This window comes from Ambystoma mexicanum, chromosome 3q (genome assembly GCF_040938575.1).
Source record: "Ambystoma mexicanum isolate Mex_15411 chromosome 3q, UKY_AmexF1_1, whole genome shotgun sequence".
In the NCBI taxonomy this organism is placed as follows: domain Eukaryota; kingdom Metazoa; phylum Chordata; class Amphibia; order Caudata; family Ambystomatidae; genus Ambystoma; species Ambystoma mexicanum.
Window position 1 is genome coordinate 1,081,956,453 of NC_090926.1, and position 18,122 is coordinate 1,081,974,574.

The 18,122-nt window shown below is 45.2% G+C and overlaps 1 protein-coding gene across 2 annotated transcripts in view; it reads left to right on the forward strand.

Annotated features, from left to right (window-relative positions):
• Window positions 1–3,850: 3,850 nt before the first annotated feature.
• LOC138583272 (zinc finger protein 282-like) overlaps window positions 3,851–18,122 on the forward strand; it is a 91,128-nt gene continuing 76,856 nt past the window's right edge. The window contains exons 1-2 of one of the 2 annotated variants that reach the window (XM_069655365.1): window positions 3,851–4,362; window positions 7,961–8,087. In XM_069655365.1, coding sequence (XP_069511466.1) covers window positions 4,339–4,362; window positions 7,961–8,087 — 151 coding nt within the window. In that variant the 5' untranslated portion in view covers window positions 3,851–4,338. The remainder of the gene's footprint in view (window positions 4,363–7,960; window positions 8,088–18,122) is intronic. The other variant, XM_069655366.1, reaches the window with a different exon arrangement.

The following is an 18,122-nucleotide window of genomic DNA, read 5'->3' on the forward strand; positions in this document are numbered from 1 at the left end:
TCTCAGTGTTTGAAGGGAGAGTGGTCCCAGTATTCCTTCACAACCTTTCAATTACGGGGCACATTAATTATCCCAAAATGCTTCCCCCCTCCCCTTCCCCCCTCATTCCCCTCCCAGCCACCCTTGCGGGGGGATTGCATCATAATGTTACACCTCTTGGGGTAACACCTGATGGTTTCCGGTTTTCCTTTAACAGGAGTTCTGGCTCATGACCAGTGCAAAACTCGCACTGGGCATTTCCCTCCATCAGTTTACTTTCCTTTGCACCAATTTCCTGGTATTTCACTAAGTTAAGCAGAGCCCCTTCCACGGGCATGGCGTTTGGTTAAAAGTGTAAAGCAAGGCTTTAGTGTGGTCCTCAAGGTAGCCTTCTTCTCGGTTGCAGGGTTTCGTGAGATAAGTGGAGGAGGTTTTATCTCCTCCTATGGGAAGGCACAATATCCCTCGGGGGGGTAGAGGGGTCTGGGAGTGCTCCTCATCTGCCATCCAAGTATTTTGCGGCCCTCTATCACAGGGCGTTCCAACACCTCTACATTAACCATCTCAGTAGGGGTCTGTCAGTGCGATTGCTAGAGGGCTGGGATATATATATATTTAGTTAATGGCTTGGGTCTCCTAGTCACCTGCATGGCAGGTAGACCTTTTGGGTTTTCACAGGAGATTGTTTGCAATAAGGTGCCAGCGCAGGGTGCTGGGGGTTTCAAGATTCTTCAGATTTACTAAAATAGAGGTTCGTCCTCTTCTGGTAAACAACTGCATTTTAACTGTTTAGGGATCCGTTTCTTTGCAGTTTAGAGTCTTTACTAAGACTATGGAATTTAGTGGGTCCTCCTTCGGTTAGTTTATGATCCTCTAGGGGATTTATCAACCATGGGGGAGGGGATAAGGTCCAAGCACCTGGCACATCTTCATAGGGATTAAGGTATCACTATAATGGTAGCGATGAGATGTAAGATACGTCTTTTTCTCCTTGCCAGGTTTGGTCTCTTGGGGGTCAGGTTTGTAAATATCTTCCTTTTGTCATGGTAGCAGTGTCCTTCTTCAAGAGCTCAGGAGGTCTGAGGGTCTCCGTCTTGGCGGTTTGGCAGGTTTAACTCTTCCTGGTGTTTCAAGGATTTTTCGGGATTATCTCTTTGTCATCAGGGTCCCCTGGTGGGTCTTTTTTATTAGTCCGGATGTTATTTAATGCTAGCTGCTGGGTTACAGGTGGGACCCCTCTCTTCCATTCTGCTTCTGCCTCCAGAAGACATACCTGTCTTAGTATACACATATGTTTGGGGACAATGGTGTGTTAAGGACAGAGCTTGCAGTAGACTTTTCTGTGTTCACAAGGCCCCAGGTCTATTGCAGGTCTATTGCTTTTCAGCTCCACTTGAGCTAGGTCTCCCTATACCATGTAAATAAAATGTCCTTTTACTCCCGCTTTACCTTTTATGAAGATTTCCTTTGCCACTTGGTTTCCTGTGTAGTTATGTGACATGTCCTGTTTCTAATACGATATCTTCCTTTAATGCATGGGATGGAACCTACTAAGCTTTCACCCCCTGGGGGGGTATGTGTCACGCCGCCCCCCACGCTACCTGCTGCACCTATGAAAATAAAGACACGCCCTATCCCGTCTGTGGCCTCCACCCCTCTTGCCACCCGACACACACGCCTTGACACATGTACCGTTTTGCCTCCTCGCTTCCTGTACAGCAGGGCACGGCATGGCAGGATTGGCAGGACTGGCGTTTATCGCCCTTCACATCGCTGGCAAACGAAGTGGAGACTCCTTCATCGCCGAGACATACGGCGTTCACGGAAACCTGCGCGTCACGGCGCGTCACGGATCACGTGACTCTCGGTCCCTTAGCAACGCCGCAGCGTTTCGTTTCCACACCTCACGTGACTACGGTCACGTACTTTCTCCCAGGGGATAAAGAAAGACCGGAAACTGAAGACGTTGCTTCACAGCTGTTTTCGTCTGGATCACGTGACGCTCTTTCTTCGTTCTAAGGATCTGTGTCCATCGCCTGACCACGGTTTGCTTCATGGACTGTTACGCTTAGCCCTCATCTGTTTTGAAACTTTGGATTGCCTGCTGACTATTACGCTTTGCCCAACGGACTGCTCTGTGCTTAACCCTTCACTTGATTTGGAACTTTGATTTACATGCTGCCGAACTACGCTTTGCTCTACGGACTGTATTTGTCTCTTAACCTTTCATCTGCCTCGACCTGGATCGCCTGTTTTTGACCACGGACTGCTTGATTTTCTCTACGGATCACGTACCACTTTAGGATTTCGGTCCTGCACTAGGTGTTCACCTACCCTTGCCCTCTGTCTGGCCCAACAGCTGTCTGAAGGTCAACGCCTCCGTCGGCCTTTCCGGAACCACCCTCAAATCCTCACAGGTACATCGTGCTCTTGTATTTTGCATTCAGTATACATTGCCTTGCCCTGTATCCTAACCACATTGCACCTTGCCTTGCAGCGCTCAAGGGGTTCTTCCGGCTGTTCCCACGCCCAGGCTTGCGGACTTCCACATGTGGCTTCAAAGATCACACAGACAGTATTTCTGGTGTTGTCAGTGTGATACTTGGGGACAGAGGGGTTGCCCATACTCTGCACGACCATCTAGTTTGTAACAGTATGTGTATATATATATATATATTTTATTTTTTTCTGTTATCTCCAGGAGAGTTAAGGGTTTAACTTCTTTTGTTTACTATCTAGGTTCCCAAAGATGGTATGAATGTAAGTGTTTTAATTGTTTGATTGGACAACGGAGGTGTTTATCACTCCTATGGGGTTTTTTCCTAACCTATTAGTACAGGAAGATTCTGTTCAGTGTTTCTTTCCCCCTCTTTTAACCAGTTGGTTTTGGTGGCCTGTAAGGAACGCTGGAATTGGCACATCTTCCAGTTGTTTTTTCTTGCAGTGGATTTGGTTATGTCTTATAAGGCAGTTATTCGGGTAGCCTAGCCTTGGGCAATACTCTTGCATTCAGCTGATTGATCAAATGAAAGCATTTAAATACATTTTCTTCTCCTATTATTTTTTTATTATATTGTCACTATTGTATTGATCATGTTGTACTAATGGGATGCAAGGGCTTCAAACTTGCACAATATGAGCCTCCTGTCTTGACATAGAATGGCTAATCCCCCACACTAGCGTGAGATGGGGGTTTAGATTCTATTAAAGACAAGGAGGCGAGTATTATCCCACCCACCCTTGATATGATATGGCAGTTATGGCACGCATATACACAGGTGTTTCAACAGCGAACATTCTTTGGTTTGTTCTTCTTCCCATCCACCCACCCTTCTTGCTTGTTTTTCTTTCAGCTACAAGTTGAGGTTCTGATCAGGAATGTGGCTGACAGTTACAAGATGTGGAGTGTGTGATACAAGGGCTTCGCTGGATCGTTTATCATCTGATCTGTGCAATGGACGTCTGGTTCAAGACAGCTACAGAGAGAGAGAGGAGTTGGGTTTAGAGTAATGGACTTATATATGGAAGGGTCCCTGCTCATTGGTCTCCTGCAAGGCATGACCTGTTCCTCCATGATGGATTGGGGAGTCCCCTTACATTGACCTCTATTTAGTTCTGTTTTTTTTTTACAACTTTTTTTGTTTGTAAAAGTTTTTCTTTGCTGCTGTGGTTTCAGAGTGAATATTGTAATGCATAATACTCGCCTCCTTGTCTTTAATAGAATCTAAACCCCCATCTCATGCTAGTGTGGGGGATTAGCCAGTGTAGTGCCTTGACAGCACTTTCAAGAGTTTGTCCTACTTTTGTGTTAGTTGCAGTGTCGCCCTACCCTCAATGCGCCCATCTAGCGATGTGTGTGCAACAAACAAGCATCAGTCGAGAAAGGAAAAAAGTCCCCGACACAAGCAGCTCCCTCTCTCTCTATGAAGAGACATTAGCGGCTGAGATCCCAGGGATACAAAGGGACCTATAAGCAGCTAGGAATGGAAAGATGTCCAGCATACAAACACGACTCCCTACGCTCCCCACGTGTAGCGTGAGGAGAAATGCGAAGTTAATCCCTCGCATGCGCGCAGTGCAGCAGCACACGCCCTTTGGCACCAGTCGGCGCCATTGGGGCGAGTAGCATCTCGCCTGCGCGCAGGCTTTGTTTTGCCTGAGCATGTCTGGGGGTGTCTCGGGTTCGGAGCGCGCGCATTTGCTACGTATGTGGTTGCAGCGCGAGGGAGGAAGCTGCTCGTCCGTCCGGGGGATCCTCGCAGTCACCTTCACAATACTTACTGAGCAAAACCTGTATTTCCTACAGCACCGCCCTAAGAGATCATTTGGGACGTATCCCTTCAAGGTCGGCGAAGAGAAATGTCCCAGAAGGATTTGGATGAGGTGAGTCGTGCAAAGGAAATGCTTTGGGGGTGTATGTGCACACTTCGCACAGCAGGCTTTACGCGGAATATGCACCGCCTAACATCAGTCTATTATGTAAGAGAGGCGGGAGAGTTGGGCCATAAGAGAAACCTTTATTTCGGCGACAGTTGGCTTGAGTTAATATGAACTCCAGCAGTGCTCTGCCCAACCCGGCACACCACCGGTTTATTAGTCCACCTGTGTCGTGTTTATCTAAACTGCATACTATTTTATTTATTTATGCTGTCAATTGTATAGCGCACCAAAAGTCATCATAGGGTCCATACCTGTGCTTTTTTATGGGGAACATTTCTACCTTTATTTTCTGATGGGAGATACTATCTCTTCCTTGTAGGAGCATTCCCATATTTACTGAAGGGGAATCCGCTCGGGTGGCTTCATATGTAGTATTTTTGTTTGTGTGGTGAGGTCTACACATTTTCCTCATAATTGCCTATATTTGTGTTCTCTTTGTCTGCTTGGGTGTCTGTGCGTTGCCTGTCAATGCACTGGTGTTTGTGTTTGTTCACATGCACTATGCACAGTTTGTATTTTATTTATTTGAAGAGCAGGGTTGTCCATTTAGAACAGAGACGGCTTAACATGGCAGAGGCATTCCCACCAAGGGTGCCTGTACACTAACACAAATGGAAAGTGGTGAGACAGTTTATGAGGGTGTAAAAAAGTGAGAAATGTACCAGGGACAAAACAAAACAAACATAATTGTCAAGACTTGAGGTCCACGTAGATGGATATACCTCCGTCCCTAAATACCAGTCAGGGAGATCTAAAATCACTTGCTGACCGGTTATTGGGGCCACAGGTGGCAGGAACAAGAACACCGGTCTCCAGGTGGCTGCAAGGGAAAACATGCAGGTTAGGCAAACCCCTGAATACAAACCCTCCGCATGGGAACAGAATAAGTGAACTGACACCTACCAGTCGTGAGGCCTGGAGAGGGATACAAGGGAGAAGATGGAACAAGAGTGCTGCGTGTCCCCCCCCAATGTTTTCCGGTGTGGTTGAGGGGAAGGAATGGATCCCAGTGTATTCTCCCCAGTAGAGAAAGTGATATGGCTTGTTCCCTCCAGCTGGGCAAAGTGGTAGATGTAGGTCCACTGGTGACGCTCCAAGTGTTAGTCAACCGTTACTGGGTAGCCACAGTGGGTCAGAGACAGTGTGAGACAGTCCCAACCAGTTGACAAGGTCTTGATGTGGTTTTCAACGTAAATCAAAGAAGAAACAGTCCATGAACAAGAGTCTGTGACCAGTACCTGAGCTAGCAAAATAAAACAAAAAGTTGAGGCCAAGGAAAAAGCAGAGGCAGTCCGTAAAGTCAAAAGGCCGTGGTCAGAGCGGTTCAGGTAGTCAATCAAAAGGACGCCGAAACAAAGGGACAAATCAGAAAACAATCCGTGAAATAGGCATAGGTTGAATCCAGGAAAAACGAACATATCCGAACTTGCAAAGCTGCCTGCCTGTAACAACACAGCTGAGAAGCACCGTTCTTTTCCCTCAGCGTTCCTTTAAGCGGTCATGGGCGCGATCACGTGAGCAGGTTCACTGCGCCTCACAGGAACACGTGATCGGGACCGCCACGTAATCTGCGTGGTTCATGGGGTTATGCTACCATTCCATCTCCATGGCAACTACCAGCGCAGCGGCAGCCATCGCCGCCATGAGCCCCTTGTTCCGTTTGATGCAGTGTTTTTTCTCATGGATGGCGCCTCACGGCGGCATGCCGATTGCGCATTCTGCTGCTGCCGGGTGGGACCACCCTGGAGCCTGGGCGTGCGTGTGCCTCGAGATGGTGAAGGCATGTCGTGTGAGTGCTTTAGGGATGTTGGCATGACAATAATCTATTTAAAAAATTGTATTACTTTTGTTTGTTCGAATCCGAAATGACAGAGGGCGAAGAAACCAAAGTTATTTGTTCGCAAACTTTCGGTTTTCCTTCCCCCGGCCATTTCGGATAACGCTCTTCCCTTCCCACCCCTATACTTAACCTGCGGCAGCACACTGCCCTGTGTGCCGCAAACTCTCGATGTCCCTGTGACGCCTGTTCCCTTTCACTTCTGGGATCGGGAAGTGGCGCCGCAGGTGCCTTTCCTTATTAAAAAAAACAAATCTTTAAAGCTGTCGGGTACGAGGGCCACCCCTGCAACCTTTGCTGATATTGTAGTGAATAAAGGTGCGGGGGACACCCCACAATCTCGCTCTCCTTGTTCACTATATTGCAGTTCGAATGGAAGATTTGATCGTAATGTTCATATACGATCAAATCTCCCATTCAAACATTTTGTTTCGGTCAAATTGGATAAACCGAAAAAAACAGGACTCTTACAAAGCTAACATTAATCTAAGGTGCAAGTGCTTTGCACTAATGAGAAGTATTATTTAAATATACAAAGTTACATTATTATGCGTCACTGGAGGCGGTGGTGGGGTTAGGTAGGGAGGATGGGGGTAGAGGGCAGGAAGTTTAAGCCACTCTTTGAAGAGATCCATATCGACACTTGGTTGGCTTTCATTGTTATGGGCAGCGGATTCCAGTGGAGTGGGGCGTGTAGGTAGGAGTGGAAGCGAGAGGGGCACAAGAGGTTGGGGTGTATGGGACAGTGTGGTTGAGTTCACATAACAATCGTAGAGAACAAGCTGGTGAATAAACTGAGATACAATCAGACGGGAACTGAGGAGCAAGACAATTGATAGCTTTGTAGACAAGGAGAAGGGACTTGAAATGAGAGCGATTGTACATGGAGAGCCAATGAGAATGTTGCCAGTCGGTAGAAGGGGGGGGGGGATTTAGGTAGGTTGTCGAGAGTGTCGGTAGCAAGAAAGAGTAGATGGGAAGGCCATGGAGTAGGCTTGGTAGTCAAGACTGTTATCAGCTTTCTCAAAACTTGTTTAACCCTAAGAATACCTACAGAACGAGAGTTGTTAGTTTCACCAATTCTCGCCAGATGGACAGATCCCATGGCAGTTATATTGCCAGCATATGCATATCTTTATAAATTGCTTATCAATGCACACACGAAAGAAGAAAGCAGATAGATTGTACGGACCAGCAATCTTCGACTCTCCAGATGTTTTGAATGACAACTCTCATCAGCTGTAGACAGCTTACTACATGGTGAGGGCTCATGGGAGATGTAGGGAAGAATATCTGGAGAGTTGCAGATTGCAGACCCGCTAAATTAGAGTGTAATAACGGAAATAATTATCTGTTTTAAATATCTATATTAACAGTCAGTTACTGAAATAAATAGGCCTGGGCACCAAATGAAAGTGGCCCACATTCGTAAATCACTAGAGTAACAAATTGCAGTACCTAACATAGCAGTGTATTGTTGAAACCATTTAAACTAAACGGTGCACTTTAAAAGCAGGGCCAGTAACATTGGCTAGAACTACCAGCTGCACCAATTCATGAAGTTATCCAGAAGGCCCACAGAAACTGGCACGCTGTCTTGTTTGGAATTGTCCTATTGCCCTAGGGGCCAATCTTAGCACGTAGCCAGATTACATTTCATTGAGTGGAGCTGCTTAGTAATTGGTGTACCATTTTCTATTTAAGACACAGGTTACGTTCATCGATGCTTCTGCCTATTTCTCAGAAGAGGAGTGGAAACTTTTACAAGAATGGCAAAAGGAACTTTACAGGAATGTGATGAAGGAAATTCACCATGCTCTGATGTCACTAGGTAAAGGCATGCAGTCTATCATTAACCACGTTGTTTTTATAGCCTGGGATGTCTTGTTTGTCGATTCATGATTTTGTTTCAGACTGGGTTTTTATTTGTTTGTGTTACATTTATTATAGTGAACCATACCACATGAAGTCTAGTTAGTTCTCTGTACCTGTACTAACATACATTGATTGCTTGACTAACAATACTTAAGAATAAGCTCTGGCCCCTCTTAAACTTCAGCCGGACCACCTGAAAATCCAGAAGCAGCTCAAGATCTTTTTCTCTTTCTCACTCTTTATTTTTTTTCTCACCCCCCCACCCCCCGCTGCACTGACTGGTTGCCTAGCTACCCTCAGAATTTCACTGGGTACTAGGCTAAGGTGACCAGACATTCTGTTTTTTCCGGGGAAATTGCCCGGGGTCTCTGGATTTTTTTACATTTTAAAATCCCTGTCTGGGATTTGAAAGGTGGGTGGCTACAGTCCTGCTTTTTGACGGAACCCGATTAAGATATCGGGCCCGGTGCAACTCTTCCTGCGCGAGATTGAAAACTTTCCTTTTCAACTAACGCTCTCTACAGACATAACTCTCTGAATAGTATTTGCCCCGCTTCTGACTCTCTTTCTCACGTTGGTCAGCTGTCCAGTCTTTTTTGTTGCTGTTTGCTGTGTTTGTGTGCCCGATGCCTGCGGGCTTTGTCGCTCTACAAATAAATAAGAGTACATATATTTTTCTCCGTGAAGGCTTTTGAAAACGTACTTCCATATGCATCAGTGTTGTTCTTTGTTCTTTCTACCCCACCACCCTTACTCGCTCTTTCACTAAGCCCTTTGCTGTCTTGACCTGTTCTTTATCCTGCCACTCCAGTCCTCTGCGTACCTTCTTGTTTCTCTTTCCCTGTGTGCTGTATTCAGTTGTCCACAATATCCCAGTTATCACTTTGGGAGATTTCAACTCTAAAATTCCACGACACCATTCAATGATGTCGGATGGAGAAAATGAGTTGACAATGAATTCTCCCTCTCAAATTAGGCAAACACATATAATGGTACGGGAATAAAATGCTATGAATGTCTCTCCCAATATGGTCTATCATGTTGAATGGTCGTTGTACAGTGACAACCCAGGAGAAAACACTAGGAGAAAACACTAGGGTTGCCCTTAATGGTGCTTTGACTGAAAACTACTGTTTTGTGCAGGGTGCGTTTTACCATTTATTTCTGAGCCCGCGGGTTCACCACAGAGAAGAGAGTGATCACTTCAGTTTGATCATCTCTTATGCCACGACTGCTAAAAAAAGGAACATGACCTGGGTGGAAACATCAACTTAAACCACAAAGGTAATCGTATGTGGAGAGCTAATAGAATTTGACAGCACCAACTACCCTTTTAACACACTGGGTACTAACGTTACCCTGGATGACATTTCTGACCCATCTTGCTCCGGTGAGGGCTTCTTAGCGAAATATGAGGAACTTGTACATAATGTCATTAGACAGACAGTCCTCTATTTTTCTACTCGACCCTGTAATTTCTCCAAACCCAGTGATGGCCATTCTTATCCCAATAGTTATGATCCATTTATTAGAGATAATAAGGGAGACATGATGGTGAATGTACATCGGGTGTCTAAAGAGTATGCTCACGTGACTGCCTTAGCTCTACATTGCAAATATATTAAAAGTGAAGATCGCCTTTGACTGCGAGGTCACAGGCGCAGGCTGAAACGGGCCTGTTGGGCTGGATTCTTGCAGGTTTGCAGGAATAATGATGCACGTGGCTCCTGGCAATTAGTCAGTGGAAAGAATCGCAACGCCACAATGGTTGTGAGGGCTTCAAGGAATCTTGGGAATCTTATATTCAGATTAGTATTGGTAAGAAGCCCTTGCTCCCACTATACAATAACAGAGACCCTAATAAACATAATATAGATGTCATCATGTTTTGAATTAGCCACTCTAGGGACTGTAGAGCTCTGGGATTGGGTGGGACATGCAATGCCGTAATGACATTGAACCCCCTCCTTTGGGCTAAGATTCTTCATCATCTCTTCCTTGCTATTAGAAAAACGGAATGTATTCCTATTTCATGGACACGTAGCACAGTCGCGCCTGTTTATAAAAGAGGTCCTGGAGCTGATCCAAAAAGTCATAGCATTTTAGCAATGATTAATGGCCCGGGAATTATTTTACCTAGCGTGCACCTTGACAAATTGGACGAATGGGCATCTTTGAATAAGATTCTGCCGTTCAATCAAACTGGGTTTAGGAAGTCATTTTCAACACTGAACAATATTATTTTGCTAATTAGTATTGTAGTCTGTGCCTGGCATTTGCATAATCAAGCGATGTTTGCTGCATACATTGATTTTAGTGCTGCATTTGACTCAGTTAATAGAGAAAAACTCTGGCATACATTAAGGGTATCATTCCCTAATGGTTTGCTGAATGCAATTTCTTCACCACATCAAAAACCTAGGGTGCAGGTCCGTCTTGATCTGAAGGGCTTATTGACGTATTAATTGTCAACTTATTGCGGGTTAAAACAGGGATGTATCCCTTCTCTGCTCCTTTTTAATCTACGTATGGCAGACTTAACTCTCCATCTAGCAACCCCACTATCATTACCACCTAAATTTGGCAATCAGCGGATTCCTTGGTTACGTTATGCTGAGTTTTCTAAATTTAACACCTAGAAGCCTGCAAGTTCAACTTAATCAACTAGCCGATTAAATTAAAATAGATTTAACCATAAACATCCTCAAGATTAACACCATGATACTTCTACCTGGGAAGAAGCACAGGCCTTAGCTGTGTCTGGCACTCGAATGGAGAAAGGACTCAATGCATATCCCAATTTAGGTGTGACTATTGACCACTGTCAGAATCCAAGTTAGAACTCAACTTGTACCTGTAGTGTAGTGTAGCCGTTGAGGTCTTTTTACCAATATAATCCTCTGAACACACAAGGTAAATTACAGAGGGATCAATTAGTCAAAAGATGCGAACACCACACGAAGACCAGGCACTACAGAGGGGAAAAAAAGGAAATGATCACTTGTCAAGGCCAGGAAATAAGTCAAGACAACAACAGTGGAACAAGAAGGTAACACTAACCAGGAGATGCTGTCTTTATACTAGATAGATCTTCTATAACTTGACAATTAGACCAAGATGCAATCTATAATACATAGGAAACCACATAAACCAAGGATAATTGAGGAATCATTAGACTGGAATAGCCAGGAACAATACTCACCAGTTCTTGAGTTGGAGGAATTTCTAACTTCACCAGACACCCAGTGTATCCTAACCCGACGGCACAAGGACATCTAGATGGAAAATGGCAGTCTCTAGTCCAAGACTATCCCGCCGGCACGGGGACGCTTAACGACCTCAGAGCTGGTGTGGACAGTCTCAAGTTCAGAGTCTTGGATAGTACACTGGGTGTAGCGAACTCCCCAACAAAGAGTTCTGTAATGTTCCCAATCCAAACGCTGAAGGGTAAGGCAAGAAGGCACAATGTTCCTGGAGGTAATCTGGTTTGGTGCACGGGTAAGCAGTCTGCGTTGAATCGGCAGGCAAGAGGAGTACGGAGAGCAAGCTGGTTCGATACACAGGTAAGCAGTCTGAGTTGAAATCGGTAGACAAGAATAACCTAAGGACAGTCCGGGTCAACGGGCAAATACAAGGCAGCTTTGTTCTTTGTAGCGTTTCTATCTGGTTTCACTAATGATGGAACCGTTAACATAGAAGGGGTCCTGACATCACTGGTTGAAGTGGTTCTGCCAACTAACTAAAGTCGAAATAACTGGCGCCATTAAAAAAAATTCTCCAGTCGGCACGCCGGGTACTTCTTTTCTTCCCTCTTGGCGATTTACAAGATGAAAATCATCTCTAAAATATAATATGGTATTGAAGCATGGGGTGGCACGCTCTATAAAGAACTGAGTAAATTGAATGGCATTGTATAAAATAAATCCTGAACCTGCCTACTCGAATCCCAGTTGAATCTATTTACTGTGAATTGGACCTTTGTTCAATCTCGACTGTTGAATTCGACAGTTGTCCTTTTACTGGACATTGGGAAATTCAGGTAATAATATTCTCTTAAAGGGATTGTCAGATGAGGAGGCTACTATGATGAATAGCTGTTCTCACCAGGGGAAGGGTGCTTAGCCAATCAGGTAGCTGGAACAGTGGGCGAGAATACACATTCTCTGCCCGCTGCTTCCAGCCACCGGAGGCCCTTCCCTACATGATCATTTTATTTTTATGTGGGGGTGGGGGGACAACAGGGAGCCTCTCCATGTTGCCTCCGCACCACCTTCCTCGCCACTTACCTGCTGGAGGTACCGAAGCACCTCTTCTCTCACTGGCCTCCATAGAAATGGCAGCATGCCTCTTTTTTATATTTTATATTTTTTTTCTCTCTGGAGTTTGGCTGTGAAAGCAACGCCACTCTACAGAGGGCAAAAAGGATTTGCACCCTGGATAAACCCTGGGGTGCGAATGGCTTTCACCCCTGCTGTGGGGTAGCAGACATGGCCTTTAATGACCTACAGCCCTCTCTGAGGCCCTCGCTTTGCTTGGGCCTACGTAGGCTTGGGCTGGCGGGCCGTTAAAAGCCATGTCCGCCCCCTACAGTGGGGTGAAAGCCATATTCTAAAACTACCATCTGTGGTAAGAACTTGGAAGAAGACAGGAACTGGTGCTCCCGACTGAATCTCAACCCTCTAGTTACCACGATATCCAAATTCAAAAGATTACTGAAAAAGCCACAGGTTGATATGGATAAAGAGCAAAATTGAGTAAATCTTGCAGCTAAATATATTAGCTGAGACTACATCATTGGCGTAGCTTCTCCACAGCCCGTGATATTTATACCAAAGAATTTCCGTGTCTATGCCGATATATTTCTTTCTACATTTAAAATGGTGGACATTTTAGATATTATTGGTACTAGATCATTTATTGAAAAAAGGATCGTAACTGCAGAGTGTGCATAACTGCATCTCTTGAAAGGGAACTAGACATTTAATTTGGTCTTGTGTATCTTTAACTTCATTTAGGGCTGAACCCCTTGGGGCTACTGGAGACAGGGATTATTGATACTTTACTGAAGATGGATTATGGAGCCCTTATATGTTGGGAAATTATATTTCACTGATTTTTCATTTTACTAGAAACTGCTTAAAATTAAATGTATATTGGATCGACTGTATGATTGAAAGGAATTCTTCCTCGGGTGTTGTGCATAACTATGTATAGAATTGTTCGACTCTTTTTGGAACCCTTCTTCTTTTACATTTTCCTCTATCTCAGTTTTTATACCATACTATTGATTGTATAAAAGCATGTATATTAAGCCTATGTTTTGCCTGAATAATACTTAATGATGAATAAAAAGTATTCAGCCGTGCACTCTCTTCTAACACCCCCCCCCCCCCCAGTGCAGTCGCTCACCTATGCAATCTGCCTCTCATCCTCTACGCTCTCTCTCGCAAGGCGTATTGTCTCTTTCTCTATTCAATTCAGTAATGCGCTATGGGCATGATACACGTGGCATCTCGATTTTCTGAACATTTTCCAGGCTTCCAGATCTGCTGCTGCATTTGGGTTTTCTCCTAGCAGGATTTTGAATCTATCTCTCCCTGATGACCCGTCTGCTGCTTGCTGTAGTGTAGTTCTCGTGCCTCAGCAGTCACCCTGAGCTGCCAAGCATCTCCCAGCTCAAGGATTAGAATTCTCATTGCTGGGTACGCTTGCTTCTCCCTATGTGCTTTGCCTTACGCTTGCGTGTTCACTCTCCCATGTACACACTCTACTTACCATGTGTACTCACTCCTACGCATTCTTGCCATCTTTTTCTCTTCCCTACCCTACTGTGCCCAATCTTCCCAAATGAGCTTCCTCTCTTGTCGCATGGTCTCTCTTTCAGGACATGCTTTCTCACTTCCCCCTTTTATCTATATTTGCCAGTGAATGCTCTTTGTTTTCCATAAGCTACGAATTCTCCACCCAATGTTCTCGCTTCTCTATGTACGCATTCTTCTTTCCTCCTCCCCCTGTGATCTCATTCTCTCCACTTGTGTAATCTCTCAACAACTCATTCATACTCTCATCCACTGACCTATCCTAAAATTCTCATTCATGCACCCATTCTCAAACTCCTTTATCCATCCATTCAATCTCCTCATGCTTATTCGGTTATCCATATGTTCATCTCTATTCGCAAACTTGTATTTGTCTGTCCATGCACCCTTTTGCTGTCATATGCCCTTACACTTTAATTCATCTTCATATTCTTTCATTCCTCCCCCAGCACTCTTCATTCTTCCCCGACTCATTCGTCAATCTACACACTTATCCTTTCACTGATCCTGCACGGTTGTCCAGAAATCCTCAGTCCTTCATCCACCTCCCTTCCACCCTCTTTTCCCTCTCTACCTGCCTTCAGCTTTACATAGCCCCCATCTGGGTAAATGTGTCTATGTACAGGAACACAGAAAATGTTTTCATCATTCAAAAGCACAAACCATTTGCTTTTTCACTGCTTGTTAGCCATTTACGGTGCATGCTCAGTCATGGGTTTCCTGGTTTAAGGACCTACTCATATTTAGATCAAACTACCCGCTAAGATGAGATATTAGAAAGCAAGAAACGGCTGTACCGTAAAGCATGAATCTAGTGCTGGATCTGTTAGCTGTGCCCTTACTTGAAAGAGATACATTCGCTCAGTTGAAGACACAAAAACTGCCTACTTTAGATCTGTTTCTAGATTTACGTTGCATTTTTTACTCCTGTAATAGATTGGAAAGGGAACTATTATTAGTCTCCCTGTTTACGTGCAAGAGGAACTGGGCCCTGGCAATCCCCTGCCCAAAGAACGGGAGACCCATCGATAGGACAAAGTTCAATTTCTTTATTAACAATTCAAATGACAGGGATCGCAACATGAACAACCCAAAATTCTACAAGTGCTCTCACTCTTCAGGCACCTGTCTTCTAGTTTTGTCGACTTCTGATGTCCCAAAACGAAGTTACATCCCAAAAACATAACACGAGATGGGATTGGGTTTCTGTGTATGATCATTAGGTAAGCCATATCTGTGGCTCCTACAGAGACCACATTTGTCATGCATACAAAGTTGCAGGTTAGTGTAAAGGTGATTGGCAAGTGCAACGTAGTGTATGCTTAGCGTGGAAGTTGGTTAGGAATTGGATAGAAAGGGTCTTCTCAGCCTTGGAGCTTTGGACAGTTATCAGGCAAAGTGCAACTGTTCAAGGTAGTGTGAATGACCCTGAAGGTGCTGCATGTTCCCAATAAGTTATGTCCGATCTCCTAGGCCATGAGACAGAACATTCGGCTTTGTACCTGTATCATCCTTTGTATCAGTCATCCTTTGGAACGGTCATCTCAGTCTGGCTCGAATGAATAGGTTCTGTCTTGTAGGTTCAGATCACTTGTATAGGGACCACGAAATTGAGTTTCCCTGCTTCTAATTATGAGGACTTTCAACTTGTGTTCACTGCAGGTGTACTATCTCTTCTGTTGACTTGAAACCTTCCTTCTCAGTGTCTTTGGCAAGGCTGTGCACGGTGTACGTGCTGGAAGCCTTTTCTGCATGCCTCAGCAGAATCAGCCTGTCGGCCGTTTCCCTGTATTCTGAAGTTCATCCTGCTTTTCCCATTCACTCCTTTGTACATATGGCTTCCATCTTTATTCACATGGTGTCCATGTTATTTGTGGTTAAGAGTCAGCAAGCAGTTCATATGTATTCTTATGCGTCTTGCCGTTTCCTCGTAGCAAAAGGTATACCTGTGTCAGTCGTCTAACTATGTGAGTCATTAGCATTTGCTTTGTGTCTATCAGCAATAAACTAAATGTCTGCGTAACTTCATGCAGGGATGTCTATATGCTTCATGTCTAACGTATCTATTTCATGATGTCATCAGCGTTCTGCGAGATTGTGGTCAGTCGACTTGTTCAATTGATGAGAGCTGTGTATCTTCAATACTGTCATCAAGGAATGGTCTTAATGGTTGTCTGAGTGAGTAGCGCTTCTCACATATGCGATACATCAGTCATGGGGAGGAAGGGCCCAGAAGCGATCTGCTCCATTACTCCCTTTCTGGGCAAACGCCTGGAAAAGCTGGCCATCTCTCAGCTTAACTTTCATTCCGATTCTATTGGCTGTCTCCATGACCACCAGACTGGCTTCAGAGCTGCCAGAAGCACGTAACTGCTCTCCTGAACGTCTGTGACGATCTCCTTTCCAACCTTGACTCTAACATTCCCTCTGTCGTCGTCCTACTAAATCTCTCTTCTGCCTTTGACACAGTCAACCATACCATCCTGCTCAACCGTCTCCGTGATGACCTGGGTATCACTGATCAGGTTCTGGCCAGGCTGACCTGTTTCCTCTATGATCGACCCTCACAGGTCATACTTGGGTCCTTCCTATCTATCTCCCTCTCTACCTGCGGTGTCCCCCAGGGCTCTAACCTCTCGCCCTGGCTTTTCAACCAATACCTGGCAACACCCACTGCATTGCCATTTTTGCTCAAATTTCCAGTGCTACACTGACGACACTCAACTTATTTTCAGGCTGCCCTCGACCACCTCCTCTCCCTCTCTCATCTCTTATTGCCTTACATTCAAGATTGGTGTTCCGCCAATGATCTTTGTCTGAATGCCAGCAAGACGGAGATCTTCCTCATCGGCACACCTTCTCCATCCTTTCCCCTCACTCTCTGGCCGGCCTCCCTTGGTCCTCCTCCTACCCCCACATGCGAAGCTAAGAACCCTGGGGTCATCTTTGATTCCACACCTTCCTTCTCCGCCCACCTCTGATATCTCTAAAAAGTCAAACTGCCTACTGTACCTCCTCAGAGGTACTCTTCCTTTCCTCTCCTTCCCCCAGAAATTCACTGTCTCCCAAGCTCTGGTTCTCTCTAGGTTGGGCTATTGTAACAGCCTCTTTCTAAATCTACCTGCCTCTACTCTCCGCCCTCTGCAACTAATCCAGAACAGGACTGCAAGACTTGTCCTTGGCCTCAAGCCCTGGGATCGTATCGCTCCAGCTCTGAAATCTCTCCATTGGCTCCCAGTGGATGCAAGGATTAAATTCAAAACTCTCTGCATTATCCAAAAAGCTTTCTGGGGCCCGAGTCCAAAATATCCCTCCGCAAATATATCCCCTCTTGAGCTCTCCGCTCCTCCATCTCTAACTCCCTCAGGGTCAGTCGTTTTACAAAGAAACGAGCTGGAGGTAGATATCTATCTTAGACCGGGTCTCCCTCTGGAACAGCCTCCCTGCCACTCTAAAACTTGAGGAGAACCATCTCCGGTTCCGGAAGCACCTCAATACCTTCCTCTTTGCTTCTGCCTTCGCTCCCCCTCTGCCCTGCTGCCCCTTTTTCTTCCTGCACTTTTCAGACCTACTCTGTCTGCTGCCTTAAACTCAGCACTTTCCACTTGTTGGCTGCACTACCACTTTTGTTGCTTTTATTATTTATTCTGTTCTCCTTTGCTCCGCACTTTCCACTTCTCCCCCCTTCCATGCACATTTCCCCTCCCCCTCTCCCATGCACTTGTGCGTTCCCAATGTCACTGGGCCTAGTAAAATCGTTTTGTTTTGTTCTCCCGTGTTCCCCGTCCCTTGCCTTGTCACGCTATGAAACACTTGTGTACGAGCGCTATAGAAATAAAATATCGATTCAATGATCAATTCATCTCTCGGGCTGAGAGGGTGATGGGTCTAACGAGGGCCACATTTGGGTCTCCCTCTTCACTCCATAGGCCTAATGTCATGCAACACATTTTTCTTTGCTTATGCATTCTCCACCTTTGATGGTGTTTATTTCTGTGGCCTCTTCGTGCTAGGCTCTGGTCATTGTTACGTTTGCAATCTTCGTAAGAGCAAACGCCAGATGTTTTGGGCCCTTCTGTTCAGTTGCTCTGTTATTTCTTTAAAATATTTCTTCTTCCATTCATTTAAGGAGGTTATTTACTTAGCTCTATAATCCGGATAACAGTAGTAGG